This window comes from Lonchura striata, chromosome 4 (assembly GCF_050655825.1).
Source record: "Lonchura striata isolate lonStrDom1 chromosome 4, ASM5065582v1, whole genome shotgun sequence".
NCBI classification, from domain to species: Eukaryota; Metazoa; Chordata; class Aves; order Passeriformes; family Estrildidae; genus Lonchura; species Lonchura striata.
Window position 1 is genome coordinate 48,750,529 of NC_140706.1, and position 21,972 is coordinate 48,772,500.

General features: G+C 38.6%; 1 protein-coding gene across 9 annotated transcripts in view; it reads left to right on the forward strand.

Moving 5' to 3' along the window:
* The window catches only part of MANBA (mannosidase beta), a 62,406-nt gene that overhangs the window by 32,583 nt on the left and 7,851 nt on the right, over positions 1 to 21,972 (forward strand). For 7 of the 9 annotated variants that reach the window (XR_014955171.1, XR_014955172.1, XR_014955174.1 and 4 more), the window contains 9 exons: positions 2,555 to 2,706; positions 3,780 to 3,897; positions 5,982 to 6,128; positions 6,568 to 6,735; positions 8,680 to 8,898; positions 10,187 to 10,351; positions 12,045 to 12,189; positions 18,417 to 18,559; positions 20,267 to 20,524. Coding sequence is in view for 5 of the 9 variants with exons in the window: in XM_085579034.1 (XP_085435160.1) it covers positions 2,555 to 2,706; positions 3,780 to 3,897; positions 5,982 to 6,128; positions 6,568 to 6,735; positions 8,680 to 8,898; positions 10,187 to 10,351; positions 12,045 to 12,189; positions 18,417 to 18,559; positions 20,267 to 20,524 (1,515 nt within the window). In the remaining 4 variants the exon portion in view is untranslated. Of the gene's footprint in view, positions 1 to 2,554; positions 2,707 to 3,779; positions 3,898 to 5,981; positions 6,129 to 6,567; positions 6,736 to 8,679; positions 8,899 to 10,186; positions 10,352 to 10,526; positions 12,190 to 18,416; positions 18,560 to 20,266; positions 20,525 to 21,972 lie in introns of those variants that run through there. The other 2 variants (XM_077782959.2, XM_085579037.1) reach the window with 2 other exon arrangements.

The following is a 21,972-nucleotide window of genomic DNA, read 5'->3' on the forward strand; positions in this document are numbered from 1 at the left end:
CCTAACTGTGTACAAAGCCTTTGTATGTGCATTAAAAAGACAGGTATCTCTTTCATAATTATGACCAGAACCAGCTGATTGGTCTGTGGTGGCTAGAGAGCCTCTTGTGTGTGCCCTGAGACTGAGAAATGCTCAGTCCTCAGGCAGCAAGCTCTACAAGACAGATTTTGAGGTGGCCAAGGTCTTGGTAGCCAGAAGGGCATGTAGCCAGGCATGCCATATAGTGGTTGTCTCCCATTGCCCTTCTTTTACCCCCCAAGGCAGAAGGAAGCTGTAGTAGGAGCAGGAAGATGTGTTGTTACCAGCTGACCCTGGGGAACAATGGAGTTGTGCTGAATCTTGAAGGCCTGGGAATGTGAGCTGAGGCTAAGGAGCTTTTTCTCTTGCTCATGCTGTCTGGGTGGTCCTGGCTGAATGCTTCAGCCTCTCAGATTGCCTTGGGTTTGGCCAGTTGCACGAGTTCCACTTGAGCATGAATAAAGCAGTATCACATTACTTCTGTTGGTAATATAAATACTCCATTACAAATGCACTCTGACACAGTCTCAACCTGCCTGGTGACATCCATTAAGATGACATCCTAAATACTTTGGCAGCTCCAACTGCAAATCCCATTCCATTAAAAAAGAGCCACAATGGAGACTGAGCAGTTTTTCTCTGAGTAATTGAATTCACTGCAGGAAGGTCAGAACTTTTTTGCTACTGTAGTACTCATATTGTAGTTTTTCTTTTGTAGCCTTCAGGAGTTAGAGTAACTGCAAAAGTTGTATGAAACATTGGTTATTATTTAAATTCAACTGCTCCTGTTAAACGAAGTCTGCAAAATTCTAGGAATGGTTGCTGCCATGATGCAGAGCTGTTTAGGTTGAGCTGAGTGATAATGTGACCTCTGCTAATACATCTCATTTGTCACACGCATTGTCTCTATCCAGGTATTTGATTAATGATTGTCCAGTTAGCTTAGAAGCAAAAAGTGGTGATTTTCCTTTTCTTCCGTACCTCTAGAAATAGGTTTCTATTTATATGTGTAATTTTTGATAAGCTGAACATTCAGAAAATGCAGTCCCATAGTGGGATTAATAATTTCCCTTTTGAACTATAGCCATGTCTGATGTGTGAAATAAAGAATTGCATTTTGTCTTAAAGATAGGTGTAGATAGGTGTATCATTTGCACTTAACTAGGTTAATTTTAGCCTGATTTACTGACAGATACTTGCCTCAGCTGAAGCTTGTGGCAGAGAGAGAACAAGCTGTACTCTACAAACTGACCTTTTGAAAAGGTAAAGCAAATAGTCATCTGAGAGAGGAGTGGTTGCTGTCTTAGGAGTAGTTTAGAAAAAATTAGGTTCCTGCCTTTCTGACCCAAACCTGTTTTGGCTAAAATTTACTATTAGCCTTCCTTCCCTTTATTTAATTTTCCAGTTTTCTCCCTATGATAATGAGCAACAGGTACAAGAAAGAAAATGTGTTTTCTTCCTGACTTAAAGAAGTCAAACTGGAACAAGGATGCAGGAGAAAATATTTAAAGTGTCCTTGTTTTCTGAGCTGTTTTCCAGAAGAGTTTGTAGGTGTGCAGGAGCTGATATGGCAGGTGGGGAAGGCACCTGTACAAATAAAGGGTCAGTGATGTTGCAGTGCACTGCTCCCTCATGGCTGTTTGTGTCAGTGCAGTCAGGATGTCCCTCAGAGCAGCATGGTTGCTTGTAGTGAAGTCCTAGAAAACATCTAGAACAATTTCCTGGGAGCTTCAATTCCACCTGCAGCAGGAAAAAGTTGTTTCAGTATCACAATGCCATATATTAGGCTAAAAGAGCAGCTTTACAGTTTGGCCTCTGCTTCTGCTTGAGATGTGTTTTATCTTTAATACTTTATTCAGAGTAAGTGTTTATTTAGCTGAACTGATTACTCGGAGTCATTATTGCTGATCATGCTGTTCCAACACAGCTGTGATGGCCAGAGGGCCCTTCACTAGCAAATTGGCATTTGTGTTTGCATGGATGTTTTTTTCTCTGTACATGTTACATCTGTTGAAAAAGTATCATTTCAGAGCAGTAAAAGGAGAAGATCTTGCTTGTACTACATGAATCTCATGCTAGGCATTCAGGGACAAGACTTAAAACTGAGCTGCTGCAGTTTCCTGGTAGAGAAAAATTGTGGATTACATGGTGTTTCTGATCTGGTGCAACCACTGTATTTCTCTTTCTGGCCTTCAGCTGGACTTTTGACTGGATTCTGCAGAAACTAAACTTCATCTGTCTCTTCCTTACATACTTGTGTGCACCTGTATTGTTGTTTATTCACACTTTCTCTTGCTCTCTCTTAATATGATAGCAACTTTAAAAAGTGAACAGGCTTATTGAAAGAATTCTTTCTAGTACTGTTATAGTGTGTTCTTTGCAAGCAGGAATTTAGGGATGAGACCATGTCTTTTGACTCCTTGCCAAATTCTAAGCTGTTATTGTTCGGTTTAATCCCTTTGTGATAGTTTTCTTTATTTATCTCGTTTTAATTCCTTTTTTGTCAGCTTTAAATTTAAGTTTTGTGTCTTTACAGGTTTATTTTCGGACAGTAGAACTTGTTCAGGAGCCTATTCCTGGCTCACCAGGTCTGAGTTTCTACTTCAGAATCAATGGCCGACCCATTTTTATTAAGGGCTCAAACTGGATTCCAGCAGATTCTTTCCAGGACAGAGTGACCTATGACACGTAAGCCACGTTTGATGTTCTCTAAGGATAAAGGATAAAGTTTTCCTCCCTGATTCTCTCTCTCTACACCCTGTATCAAAGGTTGGTTTTGTTGGGTAAAACTTTTGAGGTAGAACACTAATTGTTGTGGGTGGGAGACTTCAGAATTAGGGCTTAATTAACAGGAACAGATTTGAGTGTTCAAGGCATGAAGGTGCAATTGCTGGTGGGATGGTGATTGCTTGCAGTTCATAGTTACTGGCCTTTCAGGTATTTTTAGGGATGATCCTCAGGTTCTTTGACCTTGTCTGGACACATCCATTGGTAGTCAGAGGATGTGCACTTCATCCATGTCCTAACCCATGTCATGCAGGGTTATGTAGGTGCATAGTAGCCTCTCCCCTTTTCCTTATTTCATCTAGGCTACTTGGATTTCAGTGCACAGCCCTGCAGAGATGCAGGTGGGGTAGGGGCTGTACTGTACTTGGACTAAGCTTTGCTCTGGGGTATTGGGGAACCAGGACAGCAGGGCAAGCTGCAGTGTGCATTTGCGTGCAATTTAGAGGCTGCTAGTATGATTTAAGGAAAAATGAAGCCTAAAATTCTTAACGTGAGATTCCCAGTCTCAGTATTTATCCTCACCCTCTCACTCCCCCATTCTTGCTATGCATTACAGAACTCACATTCCTGATTTTGTTTAAACAGAATTTGAATTAAATTAATTGACATACAAAGTAAGTAATATCAGAGGAGAAAAAAAGCATAGTATTTCTAAATTTGGTCCTGCCAATACTCCTGTAAAAGCATTTACACATGTGTCACACCATCTATTTCATAAGTGTTAACAGAACCAAGCAACTTTTTCTGCACAAAAAATTGCTTTTTGGGAGCTCCGTCCAGACATGTAGGTTTAGAAACCAGAGTATTTTGATTCTTTCTGTTAGAGTTGTAAGTTGTAAATTGCCTATTAATGATTTAGATTTGGGTGGGTTTTTTGGTAGGAGCATTAGTTTCTTCATTTTTTGTATAACCCAAGAAATTCTTAAGTAATACAACTTCACAAAACTTGTCTATCTCCTTTTTGTATTTGACAGACTAAGGCTACTCTTGAAGTCTGCAGCAGATGCTAACATGAATGCCCTTCGGGTTTGGGGAGGAGGAATATATGAACAAGATGAATTTTACAATATTTGTGATGAAATAGGAATAATGGTAAAAACAATAAATACAGAATACTTATTTAAAAACTGACTAGAACTTGTAAATGAAAATCCACTTCAAGTTAAAAATAAGAAAATTAATACGTAAGTTCTAACCATCTTTCCAAAGGACATTGTAGAGTATCAACATGAGAGGTCAGATTACTAATTTTTTGGTTGGCTGGTTGAGGTTCTTTAATTTCTTTGTAATTTGAATGTCTTGTGATTACAGAGATTGTCTGTTAAATCTGGAAGTGATATTTTGGAGACTTTACAGTAGAAGGTTGCCATTGGTAGAAGGTAGCTGTGCTCTTCTCAGATGTGGAAATGGATTTTATTTATTTTAAAAGTATTTTCTTCCTTTTAGCAACAACTGAAAAGGTATGGGTGTTTCTGGTTCAAACTTTTCATTTGACCCAAAGACAAACATGGAAGGCATTATTCAAGGGGCCATTTTGAACAAGTTGTAATTTAATATAAATATAGCTGTAAGGTAAACACCTGCTGCAATCACTAATCCTAGATGAGTACTTTTATTATATAAGCTTGGAGGCATGTATTAATAAGTTATGATGAAGCAGTGACTAGATGAATGAAGGCCAAGCTGCATTTGGTATTAAAAATCCTGAGATGTGTGTTTGGTCTTAATCTACACCAGAAAAAACAGGGAAACAGAATTCATACCTTGCTGCTTTCAGATGATGTGCTTGCAAAAAAAAAAAAAAAAAGTTACATCTATTTTAGTGATCTGAATGAGTGTCCTAATTTTCAAGGTTTCTGAGCACTTACAGTTCTTTAATTTTTGACACTAGGCACCTTAAGTAGGCCACTTAGATCTGTGTCTGTATAGTGCTTAGTGCAAGATTTAGATCTTATTTAACAGCCAAAATAGCAAGTAAATGCAGAAAATCAAACCCTTTTTCTGGAGAAGGCAATGGGGAAGGCTTTTGGATTTGTTTCTTCTGATGGTCTTGCAAAGGCTTAAAAGTGCTTTAGAGTCAAACTGTGTTTAAGGAAAACCAGTGATAGCTCACTGAGGACAATAGTGAGAAAGTTTCTTTGAAGAAGGAGTTTTGACACCAACAGCCACTAAAGGATTATGAGTGATTCTGCAGCAATAGCTTTGCTTTTTCTGTTCAGTGTTAAGATTGTAACAATTATTAATGGCTCCATTATCTCCCACTGTCCTATTCTTTATCTTCAGCTTCCTTAGGGAATGTGTGCTGAAAAGAACCATGGAAAAGCATAGTCTCACTGCAATGAAAATGAAATTCTATGAGGAGCTGGTCTCTGTCTCTCTCCATGTAGCATGGTGTTTAGAAAAGTGGAGTCTGCTATAGACTCCTTTGGGTTAAGATGATTGTTCTTGAGGTCTCTTCATTAACATTTGAGATAGACTAGAAGGAGCCTCAAGGTTACTGCAATTTAAAAAACAAAACAGGTAAACAAGAAATGTTATCCATCTCATTGGGTTTCCGTTCCTATTTTTGTAATTCTCCTGCAAGGTACAAATGGAGTTCATTGTTCTTGAATTGAAAGGCTTGCTGTTCTCTAGCAGCATCTACTTGATCTTTCTTTGAAGAGAAAGGTCATTCTGTTTTTCAAGCATGTAGTTTGTTTCTGCCCCTCTTACTGTGCCAGATTTGCTGAATTTTGGATCATTTTGTATGGAGGTGTTTTCTTAATAAGTACACATTAATGTCTGTTAAGTGTGCTCAATGCCACATCAGAAGAATTAATGCTTCTTCTCATTAAGTAATGGAGATTTGGTGTTATACCTGCAAAATAGTAAATATGAAATTGATCTGTTCAGCTGCAAATTGCTACATGTTCATGTTTCTGATTATTCTGTTGAAATTTAAAGAACTTCATCTACTGAGCAGTATTCCGCTCCTCAGTGTAGGCTGTCAGGAGCTGATTCCTATTTCATAATCCTGGTGTCGAGGATAACCCCAGTGGGGACTGTGCACATACTTGAGCCCTATGGTGAATGTGATTTGTTTTCTGTCTGAACAAAGGACTGTACATCCCAATACATTTTTTAAGTATGCAAAGTAAATTACTGACAATTTTTAAAATCTTTCCTTTCTCTTGTAGATTTGGCAGGATTTTATGTTTGCGTGTGCACTATATCCAACTGACCAGAATTATTTAGAATCTGTAAGAGCAGAAGTTTCTCATCAGGTATTTTTTCCACGTGTCAAAGCTCTATTTCACATTATCTATTTTTCATTGACTGACTGTGTAAGTTAGCTTTCCAAAAATGGTTGTTTTGAAGTTTTTGATAGTGTACCTTTATGTAGCAGACACAAAATGTAACCTTGCTAAATCTTCTTGAACTCCTCTGACTGCTTGCAGGAGTAGTTAGTCAACCAAACCACACAGAATTTATCCTTTACACATAGCTGAGTAGAAGTGGATGGTACACATGTGCATAAGGCAGATGTATGTCAGCATATTAGAAGTTTTCCCTTCTGAAGGTGCATATTACAAAACTTTGAGCCCGGTGGGAAGCTGTGGGAATAGTGAACCATATGGCAAAAAATGGGAATTGTAGGCTTAGCATTTGTAATATACATGTGGACTTGTAATATAGCTAGTAATAAAGTGATTATTTTTTAAAAAGTTAATTGTTAAGATAAGTAATTTTGTTTGACTTCTGAAACTGTAAGTTGTATTTCAGGTGCGACGTTTAAAATCTCATCCATCGATTATTCTTTGGAGTGGTAACAATGAAAATGAAGCAGCAATTGCAAGCAACTGGTTCTCCATACCTTATTCTGACATAGGAGTCTATATCAAAGACTATGTGACCCTTTATGTGAAGAACATACATGAAATAGTCCTTAGTGTAAGTAATTTCAAGAAACTGTAGGAGGAGATGGCTTGGCAAAAGGTTTTAATGTTGGAGCAAGCTGGAATTACCTTTTTTTTCTTTTAATCCTTTTTAGACATGAGGAAGAGCATTTTGACAAATTGCCCTTTCCAAGCTCTTCTAAACAACTCTCTAAAGTCAAGAGTTATTCTCCAAATAAAAAAAAACTTACTTGTCTTTAACATTTTGTGATGTGTTAAGTAAGACATTAAAGTGTAGTAGATCTTGCTTCTTTTTTCCTTCCTGCTTTTAGCATGTCCACATGTGCCTTCACTTCCAGTGGACAAAAATCAGCTTGCCCATTGACTAATTAATCTAGATGATGAGGTTTCCTTTATCCTGATTTTGTTGAAGAACACTGTGAAAAGCATTTAACAACCCTCAGGTATTTTAGTAGCAGTTGAAGAAATCTATAAAGATGTTACTTCTTCAGTATATGACTGTATATTTCTTGTTCTAATCAGGTAAAGGAAAAGAGATGCTAAACATTGAACTCATGCTGTGTTATTGATTTTGTAAATAAAATCTATGGTATTCTGCAGTATGTGAAGACTAAGTAAAAGATGCAAAATTTAAACTGCGAGTACACAGTCCACAAACACCTGGAATACTTGATTAAGTCTAGTGTGATTTGGCACTACCCATTTTGCACAGACTTTTTGGGTTTATTTCTCCTCTTAGAAGAGGAGATTCTAATTTCCGTACTGAGCTCTGTGTAAAGGTGTGCTGTGGTGTTTTTGTGATTAGCTACATGACTCGGGTGGCCAGTGTGGATGCAACAAAGTGAGGTGTTCTGGCTTGGTACTTGTGCAGCATTGCCATCCAAGACAGACCCATTTTTATTTTAAATCCATTGAATAACGATTTTGAGTGCAAAAAAGAACCACAGAGGGAGATCACTTCAGGTCCTGTGTAATACAAGCCAGCTGAGGAAACCTGTAACTACCAGTAGTGCTGGAGTTGATAACTTGAAGAGGCTTCTACCTTTGAGCTAAAGACTTCAGGGAATGCAGGATTTCCTGTAGTAAATTGTTTCAGTTAATTATTAATTACTCACACCAAGAAAAAAAGAAAAAGGAAAAAAGAAGGATGGGGAAACAGGATTGTTTCTTAAAATGAAGCAAATGTGTGAGTCCATTACTGTGTTCGAGCCAATTGCGGTAACTTGTTACTGGTAACTAATTTGGACCTCTGTCTAACTAGAAGTAGGGTGTTAAGTGAATTATACCTGCAAAAGAATTTCTTTAGTACTTTGTAGACTATTGTTAAAAGATTTAGTATTCTGAGTCAACTGAGACTATAAATAAAGGCAGCTCTGAACAATTTGAAATGTAACCCTTCTTGTAGTCTCATCCATTTTAGCATACAGAGCAAGCTAAAATGACAATAATCTGTAATGATACCATGCAAGCATTAAAAGCAGAACATCTTGGATTTGTTAGGACTAAATTTAGGTGATTGTTTAATAAGAAAGGAGAAAATCATGGCCTTGATCCTGCAAAAACACTGCAAAAGTAATAATTTTCTATAAAGAAGTCGTAGTACTCAAATATTAATGTTCCTTGAGTATATATTTCACAAGATACACTTTAAATAGCCTTCATTAAGAATTTAGAGGCATATAAAGATAGAAAATCTCTTGATGTGAGGAGAGAATCCCTCAGAACAGCAGAGCAAGCAGAATCATGCCCAGCTGTCCTCCAAGAACATAAGTAAGAAGCTAATTAAGTAAGTAAAGATGATGAATGTTAGGACATAAAAAGGGAATGTGTCCTAGGTGGTGACTCAGAAATTTGGAAGAAGTACGGTCTCCCTGCCCCCAAGCTCTTTTTTTCAAAAAATGGTCTGTGTATTCAGATGGTAAAAGCCAATCACTTTGTAAGGGCGTTGTATTTTTGTTTTGTTTTTTTTAAATCTCAGGAAGATAAGAGTCGTCCTTTTGTTACATCCAGTCCCACCAATGGCTTGGAGTCAGTTAAAGAAGGCTGGCTCTCCCAGAATCCTTATGACACCCATTACGGTGACACACACTTTTATGACTACAACAGTGACTGCTGGAACTGGACAGTGTATCCTAAAACTCGTTTTGCTTCAGAGTATGGATTTCAGTCCTGGCCTTCCTTCAGTACAATTGAAAAGGTAAGGCTGGGCTTCTACACCTTGCTGTCCCCTTCGCTCTCATTTAGTGAGAGCAATGAGTCTTTTCCCAAAAAACTTCTGCATGCAAACTGTAGTAATGTGTTGTTAGGCATAGTATGGCATACATAGGATAGAGGTGTGTACTGGTGGGGAGGGAGGGAATGGAACCATACTGTTTCCCTCCTCTGTGTTCAATATACTTACCTTGATGTCGCAAGAGGGGCCTGGTTTGGATGAGAAACTATTACGAAACTGTTATTTCTGGTAGTAATTCTATGTATAGCTCAGTAATGTTTGACTAACATCTGTTTACTTTTGTGGTGTCTAGGGGATATGTATTTGAGAAAGAAGAGAAACATGACAAAAGCTGAATTGTACTGAATTTTAAAATGTTTTGATTTCTATGCATTACCAATTTCTTTCATTTAAATAATCTGTTTCTTAATGCATTGCATGTAAGAGGATTTGGTTTTGTCTCCATTAAATTTAGATATTATATGTTCTGTCTTACTTGTCAAAGTGGAGCAGAGACATAACACGCTGTTTGTCCATTTGTCCAGGGAGGGAAGTTGATATTCATGCATGCAAGCAAAAGGAGTTCAGAATCTTTCTTCCAATTTGCTGGGCAAAGCATATTATGTGAAGCATAATCAGAACATTCATCTATAATAATAACAATAAAAATTATTCAATCCAGCCTAAAAAGATAAAATTTAACAAGATTGTTTTGAGAGAGTAATTATAATGAAAACTTGGCAATAATAACTTAATGAGTTGGGCTGCTCTGTTGTCTTTAGTTGAAAAAATCTGGTTTATGATAATTTGTTATCAGAGGCAGGTTTGAAAATGTATCGACATATGATTAGAATTTATAGCCCTACTGACTTACATAACTTTTATACCTCAGTGTGGTTGACTAGATTATATTCTTCGATATTAATCTAGATGTTTCTGATTTATTATGAATGCAAGCAAAACTCTGAGGTCCCTTGGCCAGCCCAAAGCTTAGGACAATTAGATTAAATGCCACTGAGCCAAAAGTTGCTCTTCTGGCTTCAACAGCAATGTTTGTTTTCATTTTTTTGTACAAGGACTGTAAGCAAAGGCTGTTAGTGATTAGAAACCTTTGCATGACTGCATGAGGCACTGTAGAAATATACTACCAATTTTAAGGTTTTGGATTATATCAGTAGGCTGTAATGGATATCCTTTCCTCAATATCCTGGCTGTCATTAAATGTACTTTCTACCTTTTCATTCAGATACCTTATTTTTGTGGTTTTTAAAAGGTTTCCTCCCCTGAGGACTGGTCCTACACAAGCAATTTTTCTCTCCATCGGCAGCACCATGAAGGTGGCAATATTCAGATGCTTCAAGAGATTGGGCGTCATTTCAAGCTTCCCCAGAGCTCAGATCCTGTAAAGCAGTTCAAAGATATGATTTACCTCACTCAGGTACAATGATGTCTTCCATAGAAGTAGCTGTCAGTACTTGTTCCATTAAATTCTGTCAGCTGTTAGAGCTGGACCTGGTCCCTTAGGGAGTGTTCCATCATACAGAAAGTTTCCATTCTGAAGAACTGGAGAGTCCAGTTTAATTTGGAGCTAGCTTGTCTCTCTTTTATTGTAGAGAGACGCCAATTTCCATGATAGAAGGGCTGGAATAATGAAGGAATTACCCAGAAACTGGGAGAAAGTCTGTCTGAAAGTATGTGCTGCCTTGGTTCTTCTTCCGAGCTGGGAGAGGATGCAGGGATGTGTTGGGCTTCCATGGTACAAGATTATTCCCAGTGCTGCATGTTACTCCCTGTTCCATGTTTTGTTCTTCATGTGGCCCCTTGTAGGATCACTGCTTTGATTTTTGCCACATGGAACACGTGAACTTTGGAAGCAAGATTTTTTCCAAATAATGTATTTCTCTATTAATTAGATTAGTAGTAGCTTTTATTTTATTGTGGACTCTAATATTGATATTTTAGAGAATACATGTTGGGGTTTTTTTCAAGTCAGAAGCATGTATTTTGCTTTTAATTCATAGTAGTCCTACATCATGCTTGCTTCTTTATTTGTGATTTCTGTGCAATTTTTAAAAGATGCTAAGTAACTTTCTAATGCTATTATGCAAATTGAAAGTGCTGTTAATTTTTGGAGTGTTTCAAGAATTTGAGAAACACTCTTGATGGAAATAACTACACACTAAGTTTCTAATGTTTAAGAGCTGCTGTCAGCAAGTTTTATATAAAAGCAAAATTGCTTGAGAATTTTTGTCACTCTTGACAAGAGAACAAGGATAGACGATGCCTTGAAATTGAAACCGGGATAAAGCTTGCACCATGAGGTCCTGACTCAAAAAAGCTGTGAGAGTTTCTGTAAGGCTATGTCTTTTAAGGTCTTATTAACAGGTTAAACAATTTAATACCAAAATAAGGATAGCAAAAAGGATAAAGAAAGCAAATTTGCTTTAATGGTTAACTAGAAGTAATTTCTTTACCTTTTGGACTGTCCTAAAGACTTTTAACTTTATTTTAAGAATTTCTTTATATTTCCCCAGCCTAATAATAACCTATGAGAAGAACATATCAGTCAGTTTAGCACCTATTGAGAACTTGGCCAATGAAAAATTCTGAAAAGTGGTTTTTAGCTGATGTGAAGGAGAAAAGGAGTGGGAGTGCAGCTGAAAAAAGGCTGCTTTTCTGATGCACAGTTTTGACTGTATAGTGAGAATGTAAGTTCAGAGTGTAGGGGTTTAGACACCAAGTTAATGTATACAGAAGGAAATGCAGCTTAACATCATTTTAACCCCTCTGGAGGGGTTTATTTAAATCAATTAAAAAAATACTTATTTTAAATTTCATTTTATTTTCCTTATCTTCAATTTGCCTTCCAAAGACCATCTTCACTGTATGGAAGTAGCCCCATATGCGATTCTTGAAGAGTAATGCTTGCAAAGCTGTTGGGAGCTGCTAGGAATAGATCTCCTTCCAGCAGAGTTCCACTGCACTGCAGGTGGATACTCCTCAGAGCTCAAGTTTAAAGTTATATGCTGTTGCTGTGAAGTCTGTGTTGTGTATCAATCTATTCACACGTTTTGAAAAAAAAAGTAAAATCCAATGTGCCAAAAATAATTGTTATCTCTTTGTTGACCAAGGTGATGCAGGCTCAGTGTATAAAGACAGAAACTGAATTCTATCGTTTTAGTCAAAGTGAAATAATCAATGGAGAAGGACACACAATGGGAGCTCTGTACTGGCAACTCAATGACATTTGGCAGGCTCCTTCATGGGCTTCCTTGGGTAAGTTTGTGACAGTCTGGTAAAAAGCACCAGCTACCAGTTGTGCTTTCCTCATCTGGAAGTATCAGAATAAGAAATAAAGCTCTGTTCTGTCTCTTGAGTACCTTTACAAACTTCGAACATATTTCTGTCCATCCTTTAGAAATGCATTACACGATGGGATTTATGATATAAAAACAGAGCATCTGGGTTTCTTCTGTAGTCAGCTGGGGGAGAGATGATTATCTCCAAATGTGATTCATTGTGTCCATTGCTGTCTTGGGGCTGGAATGAATTATCTTCTCCATTGTGAATTTGATTTTCATAGAACTTCATAGGATATCTCTCACCTGGCATAGGTTCTGAGAAGCTTTTTATAGGAGATGACTGCCTGAGATTTGATGTCTAACTTGGTGTCAGATGAAGTGAATCACTCCTCATGACTAATTTATTCTGCTAATGTGCTATTTACACAGAATTTTTTCCTCATAGAACACAAAAATGATCAGACATATAAAGAGATAAGTCACTTAGGCAGTAAGAAGTAGGGGAAGAATGAGGAATGTGTGGTGTGATGGAAGTGGCTGTGTTTCATGTTCCAAACATTTTGTCTAGAAACCATTTTGAAATGGAGAAGTTGTCCTATGGCAGCTGTATAGGACTTGGGTTGATTCTATTTCAATTTTAGTTTTCTCACATATTTTGGTTTTGAATATCTTTATTTAAGCATTTCACGTGTGAAAAAATATGAGCAAACTAGAAAAAGCTGAGAGAAAAAGTAAGACTGTCTATGGACAGTCTTGATGTACCCTTGGAATAAAATGGCATTTGACCTGGGTTTGGGAAAAAATTAACCCACACCATCCTCCCCCGTTTTTTCTGGGAGATGTTTGTCCCTTTCCCTTTTTTTTTTTTTTTTTAAGTAATCCAAGCAAAATAACTGCAACAATAAAGCAAAAACCAGTAGAAGAAAGAGGCTAATTTATTTAAATGTTAAGGCAGTGGTCCAGCTATGATGCTTATCTTTCTGGACTTTCTAGACTTGTATTAGGAAATGGAATATAATAATGTTCTCTTTTATGATTCTAGCAATGAGTGATGCTGGTGGGTTTTAAGTGCCTCAAGAGAAAAAGATGCTTGGAAAAGTGTCCCTTTGTAAAGACAGGTGTATTGATAGATGTAATGGTCGTGGAGACCATAAATTTCTTTTTGAGTACAGAGATGGCATCACTGTAGAATATTTATCAAATACTTGAATTATTCATATGTTGTTGAAGTTTAGAAGAAAGAAGCTCAGCAGAGATACAGCTGTCCCTTTGTTTTGTTGTATTCCCTCAGTGAGATGAGGAAAGGTTTAATATTCATTTAATTAGGCAGTGTGGTAGAGGGATTTTGAAATGCTAATGGCTGAAATTATGCAAGACTTCGGAGAAATTAGTTTTATTTGCACTTCAAAAACACGTTTCTGCATTTTGTTAGGTGGCACAGTAGTATCAATGAGTGCTTTTATTTAAATCTGTTACTTTGCAGAAAGTCATGGAGGGGCTTACATAATTTCTGGTACAAAGCAGAAATGTTTGCACATGGTGGGGAAGGAAGAAGGTAGCAAATGTTTCTCCTTTTAACTTTTACCTTGAAGATGTTTGCTTGGATTGAATGAAAACACAGCACAGCACTTGTGTCATAGCACTTCTGGCTTCAGCTCAGAAGTAAACAGCTTTTATCACAACTGGGTTCTGACTGTTAGCACCTAGCTGTGAAGCTGGCTGTGCCATGTTGGATGCTTTAGCATCTCTGCAGTATGTTTTGGTGGAGTGCTGTGACACTCCCAGACAAGTGTCACCTTGAGGTACCCAACTTGGTAGTCTTGAGATTCCCTTGAGCAGATAACTGGCTTTTATTGCAGGTTCAATATTTAGAGCCCATGGTGAGCCCTGGTGCAGGCTGTTATGGAGAATAATTGATTTGAATTCATGAGGCTGAGGTGAGGAGAGAACTAGCAGCATGTTTCTCGGGTTACATTTAATGGTGTGAAGTCATTAATTTAAAGTAATTTCAGGGAGGTCTGTTTATTTGCACTCCTGCCATCAGGCTTCAGGGAAGAGTCAGAAAAAAGGGTATTGGGGTCTCACTACAAACCTAACTCTAGTTTCCTGTTCTGAAGTTTAATACCACAGAGAGTGCAAATCCCTTGTTTTAGTCAAGAAAAATCGAGGAACTTGGATTTCTGTAAGAATCTTTTTAAATGTGGGAGGAGGAGAAAACCACTCTAGGACTATTTTAAATAACTTTTGACTGTTGCCTTTGGGCATGCATGTTTGTAACAGGAAAGTTTAAACCCAGCGGTTTCTCATGATAACTTCCTGACCTCCAGATTTTTTACATCCATTTTTGGGTGTGTGTTCATGGTGCATTTGATATGCAACTTTCCTGTTCTTAAAGAAAGGAATGTAGTTCTGGTCCTGTGGAAATCAAGACAACACAAGAAGTGAAAAATATGGGCTTTTTAATTAGCTTCAGTTTTCCTTGCTGTCTGAAATTACTTTGACAAATGTATTATTAAGATCCTGTTACTGGAAAAGTTGTCTTTGGAAAACACTTCCTGTGTGAAACTGCTACAGCAGTTGAGATTTGGCTCTTTAAAATGGCTCTATTTTTTCGGGAAGGGAAATAGCAGTCTAAAATCTGATCTCAGTTAAGCAGACTAATGATGTTTCGAACATTCCAAAACAATGGGTGTCATAGTAGTAGAGTGGGTTTTGAGATGGTGCAAACTTTTAAGTGTGTGGTTTGTTTGAATTTGTTTGATGGCTGGGGTTCTTGTTTGCTTGGGTTATTCTGTGGAAGTTTAATACTATGTTCGCTCCGAGTCTTCGCCGTAAAGGTTTTTTGAGGATCTCTACTGCCTAGGTATCAGACCTCATCTCTTTCCCTCTGCAGTGTGGCTGTGTAATCCAGTTGGAAATCAAGGCACAGCAGAGATTGAGAGAAGGACCAATTCAAAAAGAAACAGGATTTTATATTACACTAAGTAGCAGAAAATGTTCTGCATCAATTGCATTATTCATTTCCATATATGAGACAGCTGAAGCCTAGATTTTCATTATGTGAATTACACTCAGGAAAAAAATTCAAGTCAACAGGCGCTGAAACTTCAGACCATGCTGGGTAACTTGTCTGAGCTTGTGGTGAGCTCTGCCTGGATTCTGCAGTTAGCAACATCTTTTGCATTGTCAATTTAATTAATTGACAATTGAAATTCCAGGAAGTCCTGTAGCAGTCCTGAGGGCTTTAGAGATTTCAACCCCTTCCAGACTCTCCCTACCCATTTCTCATACAAGGCCCATAGCTTTTGTTTGTTGGATCAGATACTGCCCCCCGTGTTTATTCTGTTTCAGATAATCCATCCCCAGTCCGAATCTCCCATCTTTTCCAGTTTAATGACTGAAGAGTAATTTGTTAGCGCCCCCTATTTTTGGTAGATTTGTTCTTTAAACCACTAATATTTTCTCTCAGGAAGTGTCCTTGGAATGCCAGAGCATACCTTTGTTGATATCACCAGGGGATCAGACCTAGCCAGCACAGGGTTTTGAAAGGCAGGTCCTGCTTGACCAACCTGATCTCTTTCTATGACAAAGTGATGCAGTTGGATGAGGAAAGGCTGTGGTTGTTGTCTGCCTAGACTTTAGCGAAGCCTTAATGCCATTTCCCACAACATTCTCCTGGAGAAACTGGCTGCTTATGATATGGATGAGTACACTGTTCACCATGAAAATGAACTGGTTGGAGGGCCAGGCCGAGTGTGGTGGTGAATGGATTCACATCCAGCTGACTGCAGGTCGCTACTGGGATTTGCCAGGGCTCGGTACTGGGACCAGCTCTGCTTAATGTCTTTATCAAGTATCTGAACAAGGGGTTCAGATGCACCCTCAGCCAGTTTGCAATCAACACTGAATAGGGTGAGAGTTGCAGGAAGGCTCTGCAGAAAGATCTGGACAGGCTGGATCGATGGGCTGAGGCCAGTTAAATGAGGTTCGACAAGGCCAAGTGCTGAGTCCTGCACTTGGGTCATAACAACTCCAGACAACACTATGGGCTGGGGCAGAGTGGCTGGGAAGCTGCCCAATGGAAAAGAACCTGGCGCTGCTGGTCAAGAGCAGCATGTGTTCAGGTGGCCAAGAAGGCCAAGAGCATCCTGGCTTGTGCCTGTGGCCAGAAATGGTAGGGAAAGGAATTGGTCTCCCTGTACTCAGCACTGTTGAGGCTGCACCTCAAATTCTGTGTTCAGTTCTGAGTCCCTTACTACAAGGACATTGAGGGGCTGGAGCGTGTCCAGAGAAGGGCAGTGGAGCAGAGGAAGGGTCTGGAGCTCAAGGCTTGTGGAAAGCAGCGGAGGGAGCTGGGAGTGTTTAGTGTTGTGGGACACACAAACACACACCCCCACACACCCCTTATTGATCTCTTCAACTGCCTAGCAAGGTAGGAGTCGGCCCCTTTTCTCCATTTATGAGTGACAGGATAAGAGGAAGTGGCATCATGTTGTGCCAGTGCAGGTTTAAATTGGATCTTAGGAAAAAATTCTTCACTGAAGGTGTTGTCAAACATTGGAGGAGGCTGCCTAGGGAACTGGTGGAATCACCATCCCTAGAGGTATTTACAAGATGTACAGTTATGGCATGGGAACTTAGGGTCATGGTTTAATGGTGCACTTGGAAGGTGAACAGCTGAATTTGATCCTAGAGATCTTTTCCATAATAAATGGTTCTACAGTTCTGTACTAAGAAGCACCAATATACTGAGTATGTTCATCAGTTTATCGACTGTCTATTTTGAAGAAATGCAGCTGCCTCTCCTGAAGTTTTCCTCCAGCCTTATCTTTTTGGTTTGCTTCAGTGCAATTAACTTGAATGCCAGTGGTGTTTTTGCTGGCAGCAGACTGATCTTACAGCACAGTTCAATCTTGTGTGGGTTTTCGAGACAGATATGAGCTTCTTGTTTTCCAAGCTAGCCAGTTGTGAACTTGCTGAGAACAAGGTATGTGTAAGGTGCTAAACTAAAGCTAATGCACTTATTCTTCATCAAGTTCATTCATGTCTATGTGGAGTGCAGATAATGCATGTTCAAGCCCCCCTGGGAAAGCCACAACAACCCTTGAAAGTGCTAAAAGCTTTGTACAAGAACCAAAACTAAGAGAGCAATTACTAAGAGAGTTACAACAAAAACATCTCACTAAGAATATTCTTCATACATCATAAAGCACACATCAGTTTTAAACCTGTTGTATAAAGAGCCAGAAACAAGAATAAAGCTAATATCTAACTTTTCTTTCCTTGTGAGATGGTGCAGCTGACTTTCTACTTCTTTTTAGAGCCATTTCAGTGACTGAATAGTGGTTGAGCAAGGACAAACTTAAAATGCAGATAGTGGGTGCTAGATGGAATGTTAATAGAGGAAGAAATGGATGCAGCTTCTCTTTCAAAATGATTACGTGTCAGTGTTGCAAAGCAAGAAAGCAAAATTGCTTTTTTTGGAGAGGATGCAGAGATTGATGGCTTTTCCAGTTTAATGGCAGACTTCCAAAGTATTTACAGTAATGAGGTACAGCTTGCCATTAAAGTAGCAATGTGAACTGTTTGTCATGTGTCTGTCATGAATACTAACTCCCATGGAGGAGGTGTTGTCTCTAGATCTTGGCAAATTTGTTTTGCCAAGCTCACAATTGTCTTTGATTGGGGAACTTATTTTTGTCTTTATTGCTACTGATGTCCTGTACGAAAGAACTGAACAGAGGACTGAAAAAGGGGAAGAGAGCACTTTGTATAAGTACCTTGTCTCTTTTTATAGTAGTGATATTCTGTGGCAGTGCCAGTGTGTTTGTCTGGATTCTCAACAGCACAGATGTTCCAGCTGCTTGGTTTATGTGTGGTATACTGTGTCAACCTTGTCACTTGTGTTCAAGGCTTCCTTTAACTGAATGACAGTGTAGCAGTGACAGGACAGACACATAGAAAGCTGTAAACTTTAGGGAAAGCTCAAAGCTTGAAAGGGCATCAGATCTTTTCCAGGGCAGAGCCTTGCCTGGAAAGAAGCAAAAGTACTTTCAGTCTTTCTTTGCACTTGGTAAAGGTGAAAAAGGGTGGAGGGGTTGTTGCATTGCCAGTAGCAGGACCAGAAAGCACATGCAAGGAATGTGTGACAAGGCAACCTTGGATTCAGTTTCAGTCTTTCTTCTTTTTAACTGTTTTTAGAGTATGGTGGTAAGTGGAAACTGCTCCATTATTTTGCCCAGAACTTCTTTGCACCACTGCTGCCTGTGGCCTATGAAGATAAAGGGATGTTGCACATTTATGGTGTCTCAGATCTTCATGAGGACCACAAGCTGACTTTGAGGGTAAGTGACACCTACCTCACTCTTGTGTGCCTCCTACAAAGATGTGAGAAATTGAAATGAGAGCATCTTTGTACAGACAAGCTTCAGTAAAGCCATGCTCAAGCACTGTGAGATGCAACTCCAGTGTTTAATCTTAGGGGCAACACTAACTTTTATTAAAGTAGTGTGTAGTGCTTCACAGAAAAAGGAATTGCTTTGTTTATAGCCTGTAGGTATAAGGCTGAAATGACTGTTGAAATCTTAAAGGTGGTTAAATAGAACAAATGTGAGAAATGGTACCTCACTACTTAACAAAACTCTTCCCTGGGTCTTAGAGCTAGATAACCTGATTAAGCAGGGGGGAAGAAAGGATTGTGCCATTACTTACCAGTACTCAGACTATATGCTTTGGAAAAAAGGACTGGATTATCTTCTGAAATATGAACAGCACATCTTTAATTGGAAGGTCACCTATGCATATCACCATTTTGCAATTGATGCCTATAATGTTTTCTGATAATGCTATAGAAACTGATAGGATTTTAAAGTCAGTATTTGGACTGCTGTGTTTTCTTGTAGACAGCAGTCTTCCTTTTGATTTTGTTACATTTTGTTGCTATTAATCATATGGCAGCCAGACCCCAGATAACTTTAAGGACCATTTTCCACTATGAGATACAGCTCCTCACATAAAGTGTGTCCCATGTGAAAATAGTGTGAAGGATGGAAAAACAGACCTCGAGACCTGGAATAACTCACTAGTAGTATGAGTATGTCAGCTCCTAGATTATTGTACTGTCTGGTGGGCTTCCATGAATTTTCAGATTTATGGGGTTACTTGTATGGAGTAATATATGGCATGGAAAATGGTTGCGATTTCTGGATGCTCAATTTTTAGAGTAGGGACTGCATTTAATGAAATTGTTAATTTTTGGTCTGAGTTATTCTAACAGACATGAATTCAGATTTTCTGATAGCAGCAGAGAAGTGTTGGCAGTAGGATAGTTCTGATGAAAACTGTATATTGCACTTCAAGAAGATTTGGAACTTAACTCTTGAAAGGAGTTAAGATCTATTTCTGACTGCAGCACTCCTGTTAAGGCAAAAAATAACTGAAAATTTATGAAATAGAATGTTGTAATTCTCATTAAGTGCTTAATTTACAGGTTATGCCCTTTAAAAAGGGTGTATTCGTAATGCATGGATGATGTCTGGGAATGTATTTTGCTGTATTCATATAACCTTCATAATCCCTTTTAAGATGATGAAGGTTGCTTCTGTTTAAGAGTGATTAAGCAGAAACTCTAGCATACCCAGTTAGGTTGCATCAGATAATGCTGAGCAATCTCAAGAAAATCCTTTGAGTTTTTTTTTTAATCCAGGAAGGGAGGAAAAGGAGTCAACAAATTATTCATACAGTAATTCCATTTCCCAGCACTCCCTTGGTAGGAGTTGGCAATCTCTACCTCTCAAGGAGCCTGGAGAAGACAAAAAAGTCTTGCAGGTCAAGAGCAGCTCCAGACTGTATGAAATGGCCCTCTTGTTAGGTTTTTAGAATGATCTAATTTTTATGCTGTATCTATTGTGTAGTTTCTTGCTAGGTGGAAATCATCTGGTGCTGTCAGAAAAACATCTGTTGTAATGCGCAATCTGAAATCTAGGATGCTGCATTGTTTTACAGATGTAGCCTTTCTTCTAAGCTCTGTGCTGTCTCAATGTGCTTCATAGGTCGTTGTGCACGCCTGGAGCTCTTTGGAGCCCGTATGCACCCTTGCCAAAGAAGGTGTGACTGTTAAAGCACAAAGTGCTGTCCCTATCTACAAGGAGTCCATCAGTGACCTTCTGGAAAGATGCAGAAATTGTACCAGGAAAAGCTGTGTTATTACTTTCTGTCTCGTGGGAGAAGATGGGCTCCAGAGTCCTACAAACCATTACTTCCTTTCATCACTCAGGGATGCTGTGGGATTAGAGAAGACCCAGCTTAGTGTAAGCATCAATCATGCTAAATTACTGTGTTTAGTTTTACTAATCCTACTGTTTTGGGTTGTTTGCTGGCTATGCAGTGTCTGATTCCACTGAATGTTCTCTCTCCTTAGTTATTGCTGTTCTGGCTTCCAGGTTGAGTTCAAAATCGGATTTTTTTCTGGTGTCACTAGATGTCTATCCAGATAAGACTGCTGGGGTTTGTTTGTTTGTTCATGGTTTTTTGTCTGAGCTTTGTTTTTGTTTTAAAGAATGAAGTCTCCCTTTCATTTATTTAGATTGTCTTCCACCTTGCAGCATTGCTCCTTTCTTTCTTTTTTGTCCCTAGACAGCAAATAGCATCATAACAGCTGTTCTGGCTTGCAGACAGCACTGTGTATCAGGATGAGATGATCCTAGTTCAGTTGAGTGTGGAGTGCATTATCATCAGCAGAATTTCCTCTGGAAGTGCTCATGCTCTCAGATCAGTGTAACATTGCTAACATGTAGTATTACATGCTCTTTTCTTCCTCCTTCAAATCCCTGCCCTCCAGTAAGGGTTCTGATTTGCATAATAGTGATTATTTCTTAATAGCTGGTATGTCAGTCTTCTAAACAGGCAAAAAAAAAAAAAAAAATCATCCATCAGTGTTATATAACCCGGTCATTTAGTCAATTTGCTGTTTTTTCCTAGATTTCTTCTGCTCCTAGCAAGCTTGCTGTTTATATAGAGAGCTTGCATGCCCTGTGTGTGTGTGTGCACACATTTTGTTAAACCTCCCTTCTTTGCATGTACATCTTACTGGAAAATTCTTAATCATCAAATGGGCAGGATGGGGGACCTTTGTGTTCTCACATTTAGCTTTCAAACTACAGCTTTGCTCTTTAGCACTAAACTGAACAAGGGAGGAATAGAGGTCTAATCTCTTTGAATCTGGACCAGCATAATTGCTTTACAAAAAGAAAATGGGCCAGATTTTCTCTTCTTATCTCTTTCACAGCAGCACAGCCTGCCTCCTGAGTATGCAAAGAAAAGAAATCAGCCTGTTTTAATTCTTTTTCATCTAGTGGTATAATCTGGAGTCTGAGTCATGCTGTGGGGAGGTTTTTTGTTTGTTTTGGTTTATGAATGATATCATCAATAAGAAAAGCTCTGCAACTGGAGCATTTTTGGAAAATTTCATTCCTCTGTATTTTAATGGTGTTGTCTTTGCAATATTAACTAATAAGGATAGCTATCAAGGATAAATGCAAAGTGGTCATTTAAGAAATGCAGCTGTGATTTAAAAAATGACTGTGTTGGGAGAGGCTAGTATGTCTATACTTAGTTACTAATAAATTAACTAGGCTTTCAAATACATTGCTAATCCAAGAGCTACCATTCGTAGCATTGCTTTTAAAAAGCATCAAAAGCATTAATATTTCTTCAGGAAACAAAATGTGTAGAGGATATGTGCTTTTTCTCAAAAATG